Consider the following 17,280-nt stretch of genomic DNA (forward strand, 5'->3'; position numbering starts at 1 on the left):
ACTTCTATTTTCTGGTCTATTTTTATACATAAGGTTTCATTATAAGTTGTATTATGTGAAAGTGGTAAAAAGTAAATCTAAGCTAGGTTTAGTAAACAAAACTGTAATTCTTGACAAAAAATTTTCCTTTCAAAGTCAAACGAGCACCGGATGTTAATCTGCACAGATTTCTCTCCTAAAAACTGTTTATGAGTGAGTAAAGCACTTCCGTTTATCTGCAGTAAGCTTAGATTTAAATGCTGTGTCGTCGTTTCCATTCATTCAATGAAAATGAAGCCAAAATCTTCCGCCATGTTGGCGATCCTGAAACCCGTGTCTGCGCAGTAGAGACCAGAGGAGGGAGAAAGACTGTGGAGAGAGCGCCTACTCATTTAAATAAACCCGCCCCTGAGGGCTGCCTCCACAGAGCTCACACGAGCTGTTATTGGTCCCACACTGGCTAGGTGTAACCCCGCCCTTTTACAATAACCACACCTTTTTGAATAGAGCTGAATAACGTTTTAAAAACAAATTCTGTGGGGATATAAAAAAATTGACAATATAAGCAGATGTTACACTAGCTGTTGCATTTTAATAATGGAGGTAGAATTACAGTATATTGGAAAAAAATGTGATTGAAAGTTGTCTGTTTTGCCATTGAAACTTTTGGGGATGGGTGGGGTTACACAGCTTTCTGAAACCGAATAGGCGGGGGCGCCCGACCTGTGGTGACTTCACTTTTGAGAGGACGATGCTCTGTCCAGCTATACACAGTGTATTAAATGATTGTAAATAAAATTCAAATACTTTTCAAAAAGCATGATTGTGGGTTCTCATGCCCTGTGTGTCAAAATGAGCCCTGATTTCTGATTATTTATTTTATTTTTAAAACATGAAATACATTTTATTGAGGCAATAAACAGTTCATTAATTTAAAACAATGAACTGCTACATTATATAATTATAAATTGAACTAAATAACGCATATTCGAAGCCAACACCTATTGTTTTTTGGGTTTTCTCATTTTTGTTCTGTTAATGTACTGAATTGCATGTGTGCAATAGTGTATTGTTGTCATTTATTGTGTGCACATATAAATAAATGAAATGTATTTTTTATATCTTTTCATGTCTTGGATAGGAATCTAGTAAACTCATTAAATGTAAATTTTAATTAAGTTATACTTTGTTAGAACATCATTGATACAAAATCTTTACCCTGGGGAGCGTGTTTAAAAAAAACTCAATTTTCAGTGACCAAAAATGCTATAAACTGAAACACTTTTGTTACAACTCAAAAAAGTATTTTAAAAAATGTTTACAGTATGTAACACACTTTGTGGAGTATTATAAATATATTTTGTCCTCTTGGTAATTTCGGATCTAGTTTTGTCTGGATTGTTGAAACGTAAAGAGCAGGTTCAGATGAGAGAGCAAAGAAAATGATAAGACTTCATTGCTCTATGTAGAGTGAGCAGATGCCCTTATAAATTCAGAGCAGAGCTCAATGTTGAGCACCTAACTTTAAAAAGGATATTTAAAGTTAAGTGAAAATTTGTGGGCACATATACATTCAAATGGAGATATTTGAGTTGAATCAACTTATAAATACTGAGTTTAGTCTGTTGCCATTGGCAGCTTCTTTTCCATTGGATTCTGGCACAATCTGGGTGTGTCTCCCTTTTTCTGACACTCACCAATAGTGTGTAGTCATTCCCCCTGGGCTACCTTAGGTTAAACTTGTAGATCACAAATTATAATTAACTGCTTGGTGTCTGTGTTGTAGGCTGTAAGAACAAACATACTTTTCTGAGCTGCTACTGTAACTCTTTTTTGGCTGTGCTCCCAATACTATTAACTATAATTTTTACTTTTCTATGAGTATTTCAAAATAAACAAATATTTGATTGAAATCAAAGAGAATACTTAATTCAAAACATTTTATTCACCTGACAATCACATTAAAATATATAGATACAAAAACTAATATACTATCATATATTTATTGTTCTGGTTAAGTTAAAAAATGAAAAAAAAAAATATGTAATTACTGTTAAAACCAAAGTAATATATAGTACTTAATTTTTTTTACTACTTAAAAAAATATATTACATGAATATAGCACAGAAAATTATACTGATGAACTGCAAGAACTCACAATGGGAAGTGAAACCCTAGGGGCTTTAAATTTGACCTAAACTGAGGTGAACAGAGGCCACAGTTAAGTGAGCTATATTTGTATTTCCTCTTAATGTGCATTTTGGACTTTGGAATTGTCTATCTGTGTTGTGCATTCAGTTTCATAGATTTCTGTTCCTCTTTGCAACTTCTTTTTTTGTTCTCTTTATCAGTTTGTCTTGGTACACAATCATCATGATAACCAGAAAAAGACACAGAAACACAAAAAAACTCTTACTATATAAAGTATAAAATTTTTCTTTAGAGAAATTACAAATTAATCCAGAGAGCGGAAACTGGAAACTGGAGAAAACTGGTACAGGAAAAGATCTGGCTGACCCACATGGCAACAGCACCTTTAGCTCAGCTTAACATAAAGACTTAGAGAAAGAATGGACTAAGGAGGAACGATTGAAATAAAAAAGATGCGGAGCTTTCTCCTCCACCAGTCTTACACGCTGCTTTTGGATAACTTTATGCCACTCCTGGTGCAAAAATTCAAGCAGTTCAGTTTGGTTTGATGGCTTGTATTTATCCATCTTCCTCTTGATTATATTTCAGTGGTTTTCAATTTGGTAAAATTAAAGAAACTAATTTTTAAGTGCTTCCTTATATTTTTCCAGAGCTGTATATCTCCCATTTATAAGATTAGAAATTAAACATGTACTGTAACTTAGCTCTGTTAGTTAACTGGGTAGCTAACTGGTCTCCGGTTTACTTGGTTAGCGTTGTTAAATGTTCAGGAATCTGTGCAGTCCATGATCATTAGCTAAGGTGTTTAGGTCATATTGGTCCCAAACACCTCTGAACTCGAGCCGTGAGACACTGTTCATACAGTCTTCATTGCATTTTAACTACTATTAACTAAGGGGTAAAATATGTTAGCTGCATATGTTAGCATTAACTCCAGCAACAACGAGTAACAGATTAATAAACACAAGATAACCAGCATCTCTTTTTCCTAAACCTCATCAACCTTCTGCCCTGTCTCTGTTAATACAGCTATTGATTGCTTTTTTATCTGGGTTTGTTGTGCAGGATATTGAGCTAATAACAGGATGTTGTATAACCTGTAAAGTTCACCCACAGCTATCCAGTGACTTTAGACAACAGCTAAAAACAGTTAGCTAGCTAGTTAAGTAGTGAAAGTGTAGGCTACTGAAAGCCAGTAATGTTAGTATGAATCTGTACTGCAGCAGAAGTGTATGCATTCTGAATCATAGCTTTATTAGTCTCACTATATTTATAAGCAGTGATGGTATAGTTACTTTGAAAAAGTAATCCGATTACTGATTACTGATTACTCCTTTAAAAAGTAACTTAGTTACTTTATGGATTACTTGATTTTAAAAGTAACTAAGTTACTTTACAAGTTACTTTATTAGTTACTTTCAGCAGCTGCACACACCACCTCCCGCCGCCTTAACATAAACATTATAACCAGTTTTGCCAATACTCCCTTTATTGTAAAATGCATTTTTAATAGCAACAATTTATCTCTATTAAGTTGAACTATTTCCTAAAAAATATATATATTTTTAATAAAAATAAAAAAATTAACTTAACATATTAAAAAATATATATATATATATATATATATATATATATATATATATATATATATATATATGGTCTTTCTTGATTTTACTAAACATAAATACTTGTTTTTATAAAAAATATATAAAATAAAGAAAGTCTTTTTTGACCTGACATATTTAACACTGTAAAACTGAACATTGAACTTGTTATTCTCTGCAGGGCAGCAAGGAGTGGTTTTATAAAACAGAACCGTGTATATGGTCTAGACCAGGGATCACATATTTGCGGATCACATATTACCGGACCCAGACGTTGTCCAATACGGACCCATACCGGACCCAACTACTGAGAAAGATTTAATTCTGACAGTGTTCATTTAAAGCGCCGGAAATTTGTGGCAGACCGCTGCCCTGGCTAGTGAATTGGGACGCGGCCGCAAAAAAAAACGCCTTTATAAAGAGATACTGGCGAAACCCGAGAACTGGCGAAAAACGAAAACGGGCGGAAACTAAAGACACGCCGAGCGCGCGAGAGAGAGACAGGGGAGAAAGCGAGACGCGTGTGATTGGGGAAGAGCGGAGGGGGAATGGGTAAGGGAGCGGTGTGTGTGTGTGTGTGTGTGGAGGAGATGAGGTGGAGAGAGAGAGAGAGAGTAACGCACAGTGACTTAAATAAGTAACTTTAATCTGATTACTGGATTGGAAATAGTAACGCGTTAGATTACTCGTTACTGAAAAAAAGGGTCAGATTAGACTGTTTATAAGTCAGTTGCTTTAAAACATTTTTATGTTAGTAGAATTTATTGTAACAATAATCTAATTAAATGTATTTAAATTGATAAATTGGTACCATTTTTAAATAAGACTACCTTTATAAAGGGTTTATAAATGGTTTACAATTACAATTACAATTATTAATGGTTACTAATTAGGTTGTAAATGCCTTAAAAGTCATTAATAATCAGTTATAACACATACGTAGAAAGGGCTATAATGAACTCTTGTTTGCTGAATAGTGAATCCACAGCCATCTATATTGTTGCCCTTTCTAATTATGTGTTATAACTGATAATTAATTATTTTAAGGCATTTACAACCTAATTAATAACCATTAATAAACTAATTGTAAACCATTTTTAAACCCTTTATGAAGGTAGTCTTATTTTAAAGTGGTACCGATAAATTTAATAAATTATTGCAGACCGTTTGTATTGTAAACTGCTCAACACTTAGACACTCGCAGGTTATCAGCTGAACTAATAAAAATCACTAACAATACGTGAAAAAACATAAAGCCTAGTATTATTTAAAGTTCTAATGGCATAAAAGTCACTGAACTAATGCATGCCTTATTCACTTCATTCTCTTTAAGTAAGGAAAAATAAACCTCCTGTTTATGATAATAGACCAAAAGTATAAACAAAAGGATTTTCCTAATGGCGTCCATTTACACCCGACCAAAAAACACTTGAACACATGTCAAATCATAAATATACAACCTCCAATTTCCAAGGAGAATTTGAAGGCAACATGTGCCTTCTTGCTGCAGATTTCTGACTGAACCAAGCTGATTGGTTACCACTAGGGAGAAACAGGATGCAGGAACAGGAATTGTGGCACACACACATGGCTTGTGTGTGTTTCTGGTTTCCTCTTGCATGGTTGTTTCAGAGTTTGCAGCCTGTTTGAAGTGTTACACCTAAGCTAATGGTAAAAACATGTGTTCTGATGTAAACATTGTGTTATTGGTGTTTTGTTTTATCAGTGGGAAGAAAAGGCTTAGACTTACAAGTTCTCTCAGTGGGGAGAAAATATTTTTTCCTTTGGTTTCTCCTGGTTTGTTTACTTAGGTTATTGATTTGTACTTTCTTTATTAGGTAAGTTTTATTAGTATTGTTTGTTTTAGTTTACATTGTTTTGTTTGTTGTTTTCTCTTTATTCCCCATTTCTTGTCTCTTCTTTGGTTTATGCCTTGTTAAATAAATGAAACTATTTGACAGTTATGTGTGTGTGGTTGTGGAACCAGTAGGGCTTGTCCGTTTCATTTATTTTCACACTGGGCTATAGAAAAAGTGGTATAGAATTACTAGAAGGTTCTGTATTTTAAAACTAGATCTTCATGTTGACATGTATTGTTGATAGCCGCAGTTTAACACAATGGTTCTCAGGCTGGTCTACTGTAATGGGGATTCATTATTTGGGGGAAAAAGTAAAAATATGGACTATCTCGGGGTCAAAATAAGCCACCATTTGATTACGTGTCTATATTTAAAAGTGAATGTCACGGCCCAATTTAAAATGGGCCAAAAATTCCTTAACCCAATTGAAAAATATTTATATACACCCCGGGGATCTGCAGAGTCAACAGTAATACACAGAAGAGAATAAAAATGTCACAATCATTAATTGAATAAAAAAAAAATAAAAAAAAGAGAGAGAGAACAGTCACTTATTTTTAGTAATTGGAATTTAGCTGAAAATGTAACTAGCAAAAACACTATTCACAAAAAATAAATGTAAATTAAATTTACCCAGCAGCAAGACTAATAAAGACAAAGTTTCTATTATTGATTTAAACACCAGAACTGTGCTAAAACAGTAAATAAAATGAAATATACTTAAAACTAATACTGGTGGGAAGTCCAAGGGTAAAATTGTTCAGAAGATGAGGGACTGCACTTAATTTAGGAAAGGGTGAGCATTTTCTTTTTTTTTTTTGTTAAATCACAACATACAAACGTATGTCTGTCCTTCATGGCTTTTAGAGTGAGGGGTGAACGTTCTCCCTCTTCCTTCTTCTCAGCACGCCTTTCAGGAGCAGACCACGCCACAGCAATAGAGTCTCACGTTCTCACACCCACCTGCAGGTCCACGTGGCTTCCCAGCGATGCATCAGGGGATGCACACTCATAAACAGAAAGCAGCTCCGCTTCTATGGAGTGAATTTTGAGCCAAAATTTTCACATAAAAAAAAAATCTTCAGTCAAATTTTTTTAAATCAAAAGGACAAATTGTATGTTTCAAATTCAAAAGAGAAAAAATATGTAACAAATACATATTTTTAAATATACTTGGTTACTTTATTATTTTTTCTGGATTTTGCCAGTCTTTGCTTTTATTTATTTATTTATTTTTTTTTTTTCTGTGGATTTTTCTGCTGAAGACTTTTGCTTTTGGAATCTCTTGTTTGCTTCTTCTTTAGTTTTTTGCCTCTGAGTTTTGGCACACTTTTCACGGGTGGGCGGTGCTTAGAAGAAGGCGTTACCCTTGAATCTCCATTGGTCAGCTTGTTTTGGACTGACGGGTTCCTTGAACCGTAGTCCGAGAATGACCCGCCCTTCTCACCTATTTCAAGTGTCCTGCCAAACACGGGAGCGAACAGGTTTCAGCGCACAACAGCAGCAAATACTTTTACAGTAAAATTGTAAAATTCCATACAAACGTAATGTTTATTGTTATATTTATTCTCTAAGCACATGTTTCACTCCATTAAAAAGCTCATATTAGCAAGATGTGCTAAATATTCATGCGCAAAGTATGAGTTTCCTAGTCATTGAGTTAGCTAGTTACCTAGTCAGCGAGCTAGTGAGCTACCTAGTTAGTGAGCTAGTGAGTTACCTAGTCAGCGAGCTTGTGAGTTACCTAGTCAGTGAGCTAGTGAATTACCTAGTCTGCGAGCTAGTAAGTTACCTAGTCAGTGAGCTAGTGAGTTATCTATTCAGCAAGCTGGTAAGTTACCTAGTCAGTGAGTTACCTAGTTATCAAGCTAGTGAGGTACCTAGTCAGTGAGCTAGTGAGTTACATAGTCAGTGAGCTAGTGAGTTACCTAGTCAGCAAGCTAGTGAGTTACCTCGTCAGCGAGCTAGTGAGTTACCTAGTCAGTGAGCTAGTGAGTTACCTAGTCAGCGAGCTAGTGAGTTACCTAGTCAGTGACCTAGTGAGTTACCTAGTCAGTGAGCTAGTGAGTTACCTAGTCAGCGAGCTAGTAAGTTACCTAGTCAGTGAGCTAGTGAGTTACCTATTCAGCGAGCTGGTAAGTTACCTAGTCAGTGAGTTACCTAGTTATCAAGCTAGTGAGGTACCTAGTCAGTGAGCTAGTGAGTTACCTAGTCAGCGAGCTAGTGAGTTACCTAGTCAGGGAGCTAATGAGTTAGTCAGTGAGCTAGTGAGTTACCTAGTCAGGGAGCTAATGAGTTAGTCAGAGAGCTAGTACGTTACCTAGTCAGTAAGCTAGTGAGTTAGTCAGTGAGCTAGTGAGTTAGTCAGGGAGCTAGTAAGTTACCTAGTCAGTAAGCTAGTGAGTTAGTCAGTGAGCTAGTGAGTTAGTCAGTGAGCTAGTGAGTTACCTAGTCAGTGAGGTAGTGAGTTACCTAGTCAGTGAGCTAGTGAGTTAGTCAGTGAGCTAGTGAGTTAGTCAGGGAGCTAGTAAGTTACCTAGTCAGTGAGCTAGTGAGTTAGTCAGTGAGCTAGTGAGTTAGTCAGGGAGCTAGTAAGTTACCTAGTCAGTGAGCTAGTGAGTTAGTCAGTGAGCTAGTGAGTTAACTAGTCAGTGAGCTAGTGAGTTAGTCAGTGAGCTAGTGAGTTAGTCAGGGAGCTAGTAAGTTACCTAGTCAGTGAGCTAGTGAGTTAGTCAGTGAGCTAGTGAGTTAACTAGTCAGTGAGCTAGTGAGTTAGTCAATGAGCTAGTGAGTTAGTCAGAGAGCTAGTAAGTTACCTAGACAGTGAGCTAGTGAGTTAACTAGTCAGCGAGCTAGTGAGTTACCTAGTCAGTGACCTAGTGAGTTACCTAGTCAGTGAGCTAGTGAGTTACCTAGTCAGCGAGCTAGTAAGTTACCTAGTCAGTGAGCTAGTGAGTTACCTATTCAGCGAGCTGGTAAGTTACCTAGTCAGTGAGTTACCTAGTTATCAAGCTAGTGAGGTACCTAGTCAGTGAGCTAGTGAGTTACCTAGTCAGCGAGCTAGTGAGTTACCTAGTCAGCGAGCTAGTAAGTTATCTAGTTAGTGAGCTAGTGAGTTACCTAGTCAGCGAGCTGGTGAGTTACCTAGTCAGTGAGCTAGTGAGTTACCTAGTCAGCAAGCTGGTGAGTTACTTAGTCAGCGAGCTAGTAAGTTACCTAGTCAGAGAGCTAGTGAGTTAGTCAGTGAGCTAGTGAGTTAGTCAGGGAGCTAGTAAGTTACCTAGTCAGTGAGCTAGTGAGTTAACTAGTCAGTGAGCTAGTGAGTTAACTAGTCAGTGAGCTAGTGAGTTAGTCAGTGAGCTAGTGAGTTAGTCAGGGAGCTAGTAAGTTACCTAGTAAGTGAGCTAGTGAGTTAACTAGTCAGTGAGCTAGTGAGTTAACTAGTCAGTGAGCTAGTGAGTTAGTCAGTGAGCTAGTGAGTTAGTCAGGGAGCTAGTAAGTTACCTAGTAAGTGAGCTAGTGAGTTAACTAGTCAGCGAGCTAGTGAGTTAGCTAGTTACCTGGTCAGTGAACTAGTGAGTTAGTTAGTTACCTATTTGCGCATAAATATGTTGCACACCTCGCTAACGTGAGCTTTTTAATGGCGTGAAACAAGTGCTTAGAGAAAGAATATAAGATTACACATAACGTTTGTATGGAATTTAACTGTAAAAGTATCTGCTGCTGTTGTGCACTGGAAGCTGTTCGCTCCCGTGTTCGGAAGAACGCTAGAAGCTGGTGGGCTGGGCGTGGTCAGTTTCAGACAAGGGTTCAGTGAATCACAGAGCCATATATTATATATAATATATGCATATATTATATATATGGCTCTCTTTCTATGGCTTTGGTGAACCAGCAGTCAGTCCAAAACCAGCTGACCAATGAAGATTTAAGGGAAACGCCCCTTCTTCTAAGCCCCGCCCACACGTGAAAACTGTGCCAAAACTCAGAAGCAAAAAACTGAAGCAGAAGCAAAGGAGAGATTCTAGAAACAAACGTCTCTAGCAGAACCATATATATATATATATATATATATATATATATATTTTTTTTTTTTTCTCTCTTTTAAATTTTGCAAGATTTATTTTTTCCTTTTGATTCTTAAAATTTTGAATACGGATTTAATTTTTTTGTTTAAAATTTTTGGCACAAAATTCACTCCAGACCGCTTCCTACAGACACCAACTTGCATGGAACTGGATATACACTGGATACTTACTTCGACTCCTCACCCTTCCCTCAGTCAGAATAGCCTCACCGATCCACCTTCCCAGTCAGTGATTAAACCAGCAGCCACTAGGTTCACTCGACTCCCTGTTCAGTCAGCGCGAGCTCGCTCCGCTCCTTCACTGCCGTGTGTTTTTTTGAAAACCCCGATCAGTGTCCGCGTGCGGCGTCCCTTCTCCAACACTCCCGCTCTCTCGATGTGCTGTTTCGAATCTATTAAATAGTCCCACTCAAAACGCCACAAGTTCAAAATTACAGCTGGAGCCTATTTCTGTCTCAGAGTCTCTTTGCTGATGCAGCCCAACAAAATAAAAGTCCCGCTTAAATAAAAGTCATCTTTGTAATTAATAACCATTGTTCAGTTGTTGTCACCCGTGACATAAACAAACCTACTGTGTCTTTTAAAGGTGCATCATTAAAAAAAAAACTGTATTTTCATATTTGTTAAATCAGTTAACTAATGTAAATTCAACCCTAATGACTGAGTCACATGATCTATATTAACTATAATAACAGGAAAGAGGTAGGGGTTCACTGTGTAACTTGTGAAACTTGTGAACAATCATCAGTTGGTTTTGTTTTACAGGGGAGAAGATGGCACTCTTCCAAATGATAGTCTTCTTTTCATTCTTCTCTTCAGGTATGATATGAAACTGGTTTCAGTTAATATAAAATGATTATTTATCTACTATTGTTGTAAATATAGTGTCGAGGGAGATCTGGTGGTGTTCTGTATTATATATTAAAGCATTATTGTTTTCTGCATTAGGTCTTATATCTGCTGATGAGTGGTCGATGACCGTACCTCAAGCTGTGAAGCAAAACGTTGGTGAAGATGCCGTCCTGCCTTGCAGTTTCACAACTCCGTATACAAGCTACCAGAATATAACCGTAGTTTGGCGCATCAAATACCCTTTTGAAGGGCCGATTATTTTCAATTGTTTAAGCACTGAAAACCCGTCAGATAATGGACAGAACTGCACAGAATCTATTGGACATTACTCTTTAGCTGGCAACCCGAGAAGCAAGAACATCAGTCTGAGGATAAAGAATGTCTCCTTTTCAGATAACACACAATATTTCTGTCGTTTTGAGTTGAGCAAGAAAGGAGACACCTACGAAACTGGTACTGGAACAAGCTTAAACATCCAAAGTAAGAAATATTGTATTTTTTATCATTTCTATTAAGAATATACAGAGCCCAGGAGGTTGGATAAAACTAATAATTAAATTGAGTGAACAATATAGCAGTTCATGCTCATGATTTTATTAATTCGAGTGAGCAATTTCTGTAATTCGAGTGAATGATTTTTATGCACACTAAGACAAGAAGCCCAGACGGAAAGAGCATTTTTTGCCCTTAACCTGTTACAGGGCTGCTGTGATGATAATCAGTTATCCACATTTATAACCTGCTGATTATTAATGCTCTAGTGTTACAGTTAGATAATACAGTGTCCAGATTTTGCAATAGTGGTGGCGTCAGCTCCCCCACCACAAGACACCTCCCGTGTTGGTAGAGCGTGTGGTGGGAGGTTAGAATACATCATTCAGAAAATATAGTTGAACAAGTTTATAATTATTTTATTTTTTTTTTTTGTCTTTTTGTATGAGCTGTGGGCTTGTGGCATGTTTCTTGAGCAAGACACTGTGATTTGAAAATATTTAGATTTTCAGGCTATTTTATCAGATATAGAAACAGCTTATGTTATACATGAAATGCAATTTTGATTTCCATCATTATACATATACCTGTGAAAGGTGACCATATGGGAAGCGTAAAGACCTAGGTCCTGCCAACAATATCAATAAAATATGCACAAGAAACAGTGTCTGTGATTACACTCTTTATGTATGTTTCTGAGCTCATAAATCTGCATTATAGTTTTGATATGTAATGATGTATCAGAAAATAGTATGTTTAAATGGTTTAATTTACATATCATTTGCATAGTGTAATTTAGATTAGGCATACAAATTAGTTGTATAAACAGGTTAACTGTTTTTAGTGTAATATTATGATATTAATATACATCTTACAATTACATTTGATCACATCTAAAATACATTTTTAGGAATCATTGGAATAAATGATCATTGATCCAAATCCAAATTATTATATGAACAGCCCATTCACTAATCATCTTAAAGCACTGTATTAATAGTATTTTAGACCATCTATTTTGATTTTTATAATTAATATTGATTAATAATCAGCAGGATATATAATATTAAAGAAAATTTGAGCATAACTACTATATCCAAGGCCCCTGCAGGCTCTGTAAAAAGGAGGCTGAATTTACAAAAATATTACTTTATTTACTTACTAGTTATTCCTTCATTTATTTATGCTTACTTATTATTCAACTTTTCTCATAAAAATAATTAATAATAAAAAATATTATTTTTTATTTACTAAGAATTGAATGTATAAATATTTTCTTAACCTTGCGAAAGTCAACTTTTAAAATTAATTTATAATGTCTAATCACTGTCAGTTTCAGCTCTTGTTTACTGATATGTATGAATGTTTATTTTGATTTAACGAAATCAAAATAAGTAATGGAAGTAATGAAAGAAGTACAGTAATGAAATTTTTTAAATGTATCTCATAATTTATAAAGAGCTGTAAAAAAAAAAGCGTGCTTAAGAAAACTAGAAACATTATTCTGACTTCCTTAGGAGAAATTCTAATACGGAATATTATGGATTTTTAGTGGTTGGTTTTTTATCTGTGGGGCAAATCCACAAAAAAAGTAAAAAGCTTTTTAACTTTTACTTCTAAAAAGTTGAGAAAATTTGTTTATTTTTTTCCTAACCTTACGTTTATCTCACTATTATCTTAGACCATAATATGTCTTTTTTTAAATCTCAGTTCAAATAGTAGCAAATTAAAAGATGTCACATCTGTTTTTTAAAGCATTGATTGTTCTTAATTTTTTTGCTACAGAAGATATTTTCCCTGTTGTCTTTAATCTGTAGCATTACACTTTTAAACTTCGTTTGTTTTAACTAGGCTTTTTAATGTGTTATTTTGGAGAACAGCATTTATGAATGTTTTTTTATGACTTTTTTTGTGTTTATTATGAGATAATAGGCGGCACGGTGGCACTATTTTCAAATTCTCAGCAGTCATAATGACGAGCGCATATTTCGCAAGTCTCACGAACACAGAGCAAACACGCTATAGTCAGAAATGAGTAATTAGTGATCAAACCTTTTTTCCTGATCCTTTTGATAAGGATTTAAGAGGGAAGATTGCCAGAGGTGACCTACCCAGATGTGTATTACTATCTTGTTGAAAAGGAGTGTGTTTACACCAGACAGGCAGTGAAAGCGTACTGCAGTTGGTCTATAAGATAATCTTTTTTTTATAATAATTTAATATAAGTTGATTTTTTTTTCTTTTGGAAAGCTTTTGAGATTGGAACTGCTGCTGAACATTTGGCTTTATTCACCAACTGATCCTACAAAAAGTTTCTTCTTAAGTCAAGGCAAGTTTATTTATAAGTAAAAAGGGCTTTACAGAAAGATTTAAGACACAATGCAGAACAAGTGTAAAAAGAAATTCATAACAAATATAATTCAATACAATGGGACGAACGTACATTTATAACAGAATTAAAATGAATAAAACTGGAGTATAAGAAGTAAATTTAAGAATACAGAACAATGATAAAAGACAATTACAAGACATTAAAATTAAAATAATATAAAAGTAATGAAAACTAGAAACAAAAAGCAATATGAGAAATAAGGTGCTAATAATATGCAAAGAATAGCAAGTTAAACAGTGTGAAAAATGTTTTTTTCTTAAAAGAGGGTACAGTCTGAGCAGAACATCTCACAGCTTCTGGAAGTTTGATCCAACTGACTGCAGCATAATGATTGAAAGCTGCCTCACCGTGTTTAGTTCTGGTTCTAGATTCTGCTAACACATCTCCCTCACCATGTTAAGTCCTGGTTCTGGTTCATGAATCTAATGTAGATTTTATGACATTTCAGAAAAGCACATTGAAAATATTATATGAAGATATTGGTGAATAAGACCCATTGTTTTAAACAAACTGTTATATTTGTAAGATATTCCAATTTCTATTTAAAAATGAAACATCCCAAGTTGTACTTCTATTTTTTTTCTTGGCAGTACCACAAACTCTGGAGAGCATCTACATACGGACCCTTCCATCAGGGGAGCAGTTCATTACATGTGACGTTAAAGGAAGACCCCCTCCAACTGTAACATGGATCGTTCCAGAGATAACAAGCTCATCCCTGGTGTCTGTTCAGAGTGACTGGGACCGAGCATCATCTTCTATTCCTGCTAATCAGTCCAACATCAACTACACCTGCCAGATACACGGAGAGACTGGACTGCAGGATCTGTCTATTTACTACCAGAAACGTTCCGAGCAAGAGCAGCAAATCCCTTTTACACTGTTTATCGTCTTTGTCGTCCTTTCTGGAGCTTTCTTCATCAGTTCGATTATTTTGGCAGTAATTTACAAAATAGGTAAGAAACAGGCTTGTGATTTTTTTATTTTCCTCTTGGTAACTTGTGTGTGTATTGTTGCTGCTTGCTGACCGTGAGTCTTAAAATGTATACCCAAGTGGATTAATACACAGTGTTGCTTAAAAGTTTTTTACATTTTCTATATTTCTGCATACATTTGACCTAAAACATCAGATTATCAGATTTTTCCAAAAGTCCTAAAAGTAAAAAAAAAAAATAGAATCGTCTTTAAGTAGTTCTTAGCAACTGAAGGTCTCGCTGACATTGGTAAATGTTCATGTTTTTGAGTCTACCATCAAAAGAACAAGGAACAACAACGGTTTACATGGCAGGGTTGCAACTTGCAAGAAGAAAGACACTGTTTTTCAAAAATAACATTTCTGCTCGTCTGCAGTTCACTAAAGTTACTAAAAGGATGTTTTGTGGACAAAATAGAACTATTTGTTTTGGAGAAAAGCAAACACTGCATTCCAACATAAGAACCTTATCACATCTGTGAAACATGGTGGTGCATGGTTTGGGCCTGGTTTAGGACATCTTGCCCTCAATGAGTAGAGGTTACGAGCACATCACTCAGATAGCTTGCTGTGCATTACTTCATTCTGCTGTGGTTTTTGCCGAGTTAATTTCTCCGGTTTCAGTTCTGCTTAACACACCAAGTTCTTACTAATTTTACAAATCTGTCAGTTTAGGTGCTTGAAAAATTCACATAATGTCTGTGATTTGGGTCTGTTTTGCTGCATGGATGGGCCAGGATGGCTTGCCTTCATTGATGGCACATTGAATTCTGAATTATCAGAATATCAGACCATTCTAAAAGAAAACATTAGGATATCTGTCTATGAACTGAATCTGTAGAGAGGGTGGGTCTTGCAGCAAAACAATGACCCTAAGCACACAAGTTGTTCTAGCAAAGAATTTTAATGCAATAGAAATGTTGTGGAAGGAGCTGAAGCGAGCAGTTAATGTGAGGAAACATACAAACATCCAAAAAATAAAGCCTGTTCTGTAAAGAGGAATGGCCTAAAATTTCTCCAGGCCTCTGTGCAGGACTGATCTACATTTACCACAAACAGGGTTTTAATGAACCCTTCCAATGAAAAAGTATGAAATCGTGTATTTTCTTTACTACTGCAAGTTAAAAATGTGTCTTTTGACAAAGGGAATGTTTATTATACAAAGCTTGTCCAACTTGTACAAATGAAAAAAAAGAGCGATTTCTTCCAAAAAGAAAATGCTTGATATGTTTCACATATTAAAATATATTCATACTCTTAATAACTCTTAGAAACCTAATACTAATTGGATAAATAGAAAACAATCTGGATTAAATAGTGACTATCAATAGCAGTGGTTAATTGACGTCTTGACGATGTTCAGCTAAGACGACCGTGAACTGTTGAAATGAACTAAGACAACAGTCAATTGTGAGAGTCCATTGCTACAGGTGGCACACCCGTACACCGCCGCACGTGCCAAAGTCAGAGCACTCCTGGCTCTTCAAAGGAATGACAGCTGGCACACTGATGGGGACGGTTTATTTCACATTACACCCAAAAATGCACCAATGATTAATTAAGAGAATTAGTACATGCTTTTTGTACGCAATCTTGCTATAGACTAAGAGGAAGTGGCTGGATGCGAAAAGGCCTATATGTGACCTCAAGCTACGATATAACAAGTTGTAGAGTTGACAATAGGGGTTACAAGCACATTGCTCAGATAGCGTTTTGTGCAACACTTCATTCTGCTGTGGTTTTGGCAGAGTTCATGTCTCCAGTTTCAGTTCTGCTTAACACACCATGAGCTTATCATTTTTTATTTGTGTGTCTTAATCTGAAAGGCTTGAATAATTTTGCACATTATCTGCTATGACAACTTATTCCAGTGATGCATTGGAATTTCCCCATGGTTGGTAGACAAATGGCTCTTTTTTAGCAATGTATATCACACCGATCAGGTGCGCCTCACGCTGTTTGATTTAGGGTGTTTCGTGTGTCTTTGGGCGTGTGTCTTTTGCGAGGACGCAAAAAATATGCCTTGCGCATCTTAAGGCCTAAAAGGCATGAACTAATACTCTTATGGAGAGCCAGGCAGGGAGACGGGGAGGCGGACGTAAATGCAGTTAAAAAAAAATAAAATGTAATAAATAAATAACAAATAAACACTGAATAAAGAAATAAACCAAAACAAACGAGGGGTTAACGATAACATACAACAGGGATAAATGCAAGGAAATAAACTAATAACTAAAACAAGATAAACAGAACAGAACAAGAAATAAACAAGAAGATATAAACTAGAAAAAAACAAGAATATATACAAAGAACAAAAGACTAGGGCTACGGCTATGAAAAACAGAGGAACACTAAGAGAAACAAAGAAACGCTGAGAGAGACAAACGACAGGAGTTGGTGCAAAGACCGACGAAGACAAAGTGGCACAGGGGGACTATTTATACAAACAGGAAACACACACTGAACCGCCGGGAAAGGGCGGAGCTACAAATGAAACACACGTGGTGGAAAATCACTGGGAAGAGACAAAGAGGAGCACAGGTCACGGGGGATAACACACAGAGACATGAGAAAAGACAAGAGACAGGGCCAGGCTGTGACAGGGCTTAACATAAAATAAACCAATCAGTATGCCAGCCGTCATTCCCTTTAAAAGCCAGGTGGGCTCGGACTTTCATATCATTCATATATATTTTTTTTTTCTTCAATATTTTTCCCATTTTCTCCATAATTTCCATGGCCAATAAACCAACCCACTCACTAGGACTCCCCCTATCACTGGTAATGCCCCAACACACCAGCAGGGTGATTCCTCCGAAACATATGAAACCAGCCACCTCTTCTTTTTGAGCTGCTGCTGATGCAGCAGCCAGCACGCTTGGAGGAAAGGG

General features: G+C 36.1%; 1 protein-coding gene across 1 annotated transcript; it reads left to right on the forward strand.

The window, feature by feature from the left end:
* Positions 1–10,061: 10,061 nt before the first annotated feature.
* LOC103029331 (sialic acid-binding Ig-like lectin 15) lies at positions 10,062–14,467 on the forward strand. The gene is made up of 3 exons (XM_022686539.2): positions 10,062–10,499; positions 10,629–11,012; positions 14,007–14,467. The coding sequence occupies exons 1-3, from the start codon at positions 10,454–10,456 to the stop codon at positions 14,441–14,443; spliced, it is 867 nt and encodes a 288-aa protein (XP_022542260.2). The 5' UTR covers positions 10,062–10,453; the 3' UTR covers positions 14,444–14,467.
* The last annotated feature ends 2,813 nt before the right edge of the window (positions 14,468–17,280 follow it).

The sequence above is a fragment of the Astyanax mexicanus genome, chromosome 22 (genome assembly GCF_023375975.1).
Source record: "Astyanax mexicanus isolate ESR-SI-001 chromosome 22, AstMex3_surface, whole genome shotgun sequence".
Taxonomy (NCBI): Eukaryota; Metazoa; Chordata; class Actinopteri; order Characiformes; family Acestrorhamphidae; genus Astyanax; species Astyanax mexicanus.

What these genes read in the sequence shown, in the direction of transcription:
- LOC103029331 (XM_022686539.2), top strand. Translation starts at nt 10,454, where the DNA reads ATGGCACTCTTCCAAATGATAGTCTTCTTTTCATTCTTCTCTTCAG. An exon ending in CTTTTCATTCTTCTCTTCAG is followed by an intron (nt 10,500 to 10,628) that starts GTATGATATGAA and finishes TTTCTGCATTAG; the next exon opens with GTCTTATATCTGCTGATGAG. An exon ending in AACAAGCTTAAACATCCAAA is followed by an intron (nt 11,013 to 14,006) that starts GTAAGAAATATT and finishes TTTTCTTGGCAG; the next exon opens with TACCACAAACTCTGGAGAGC.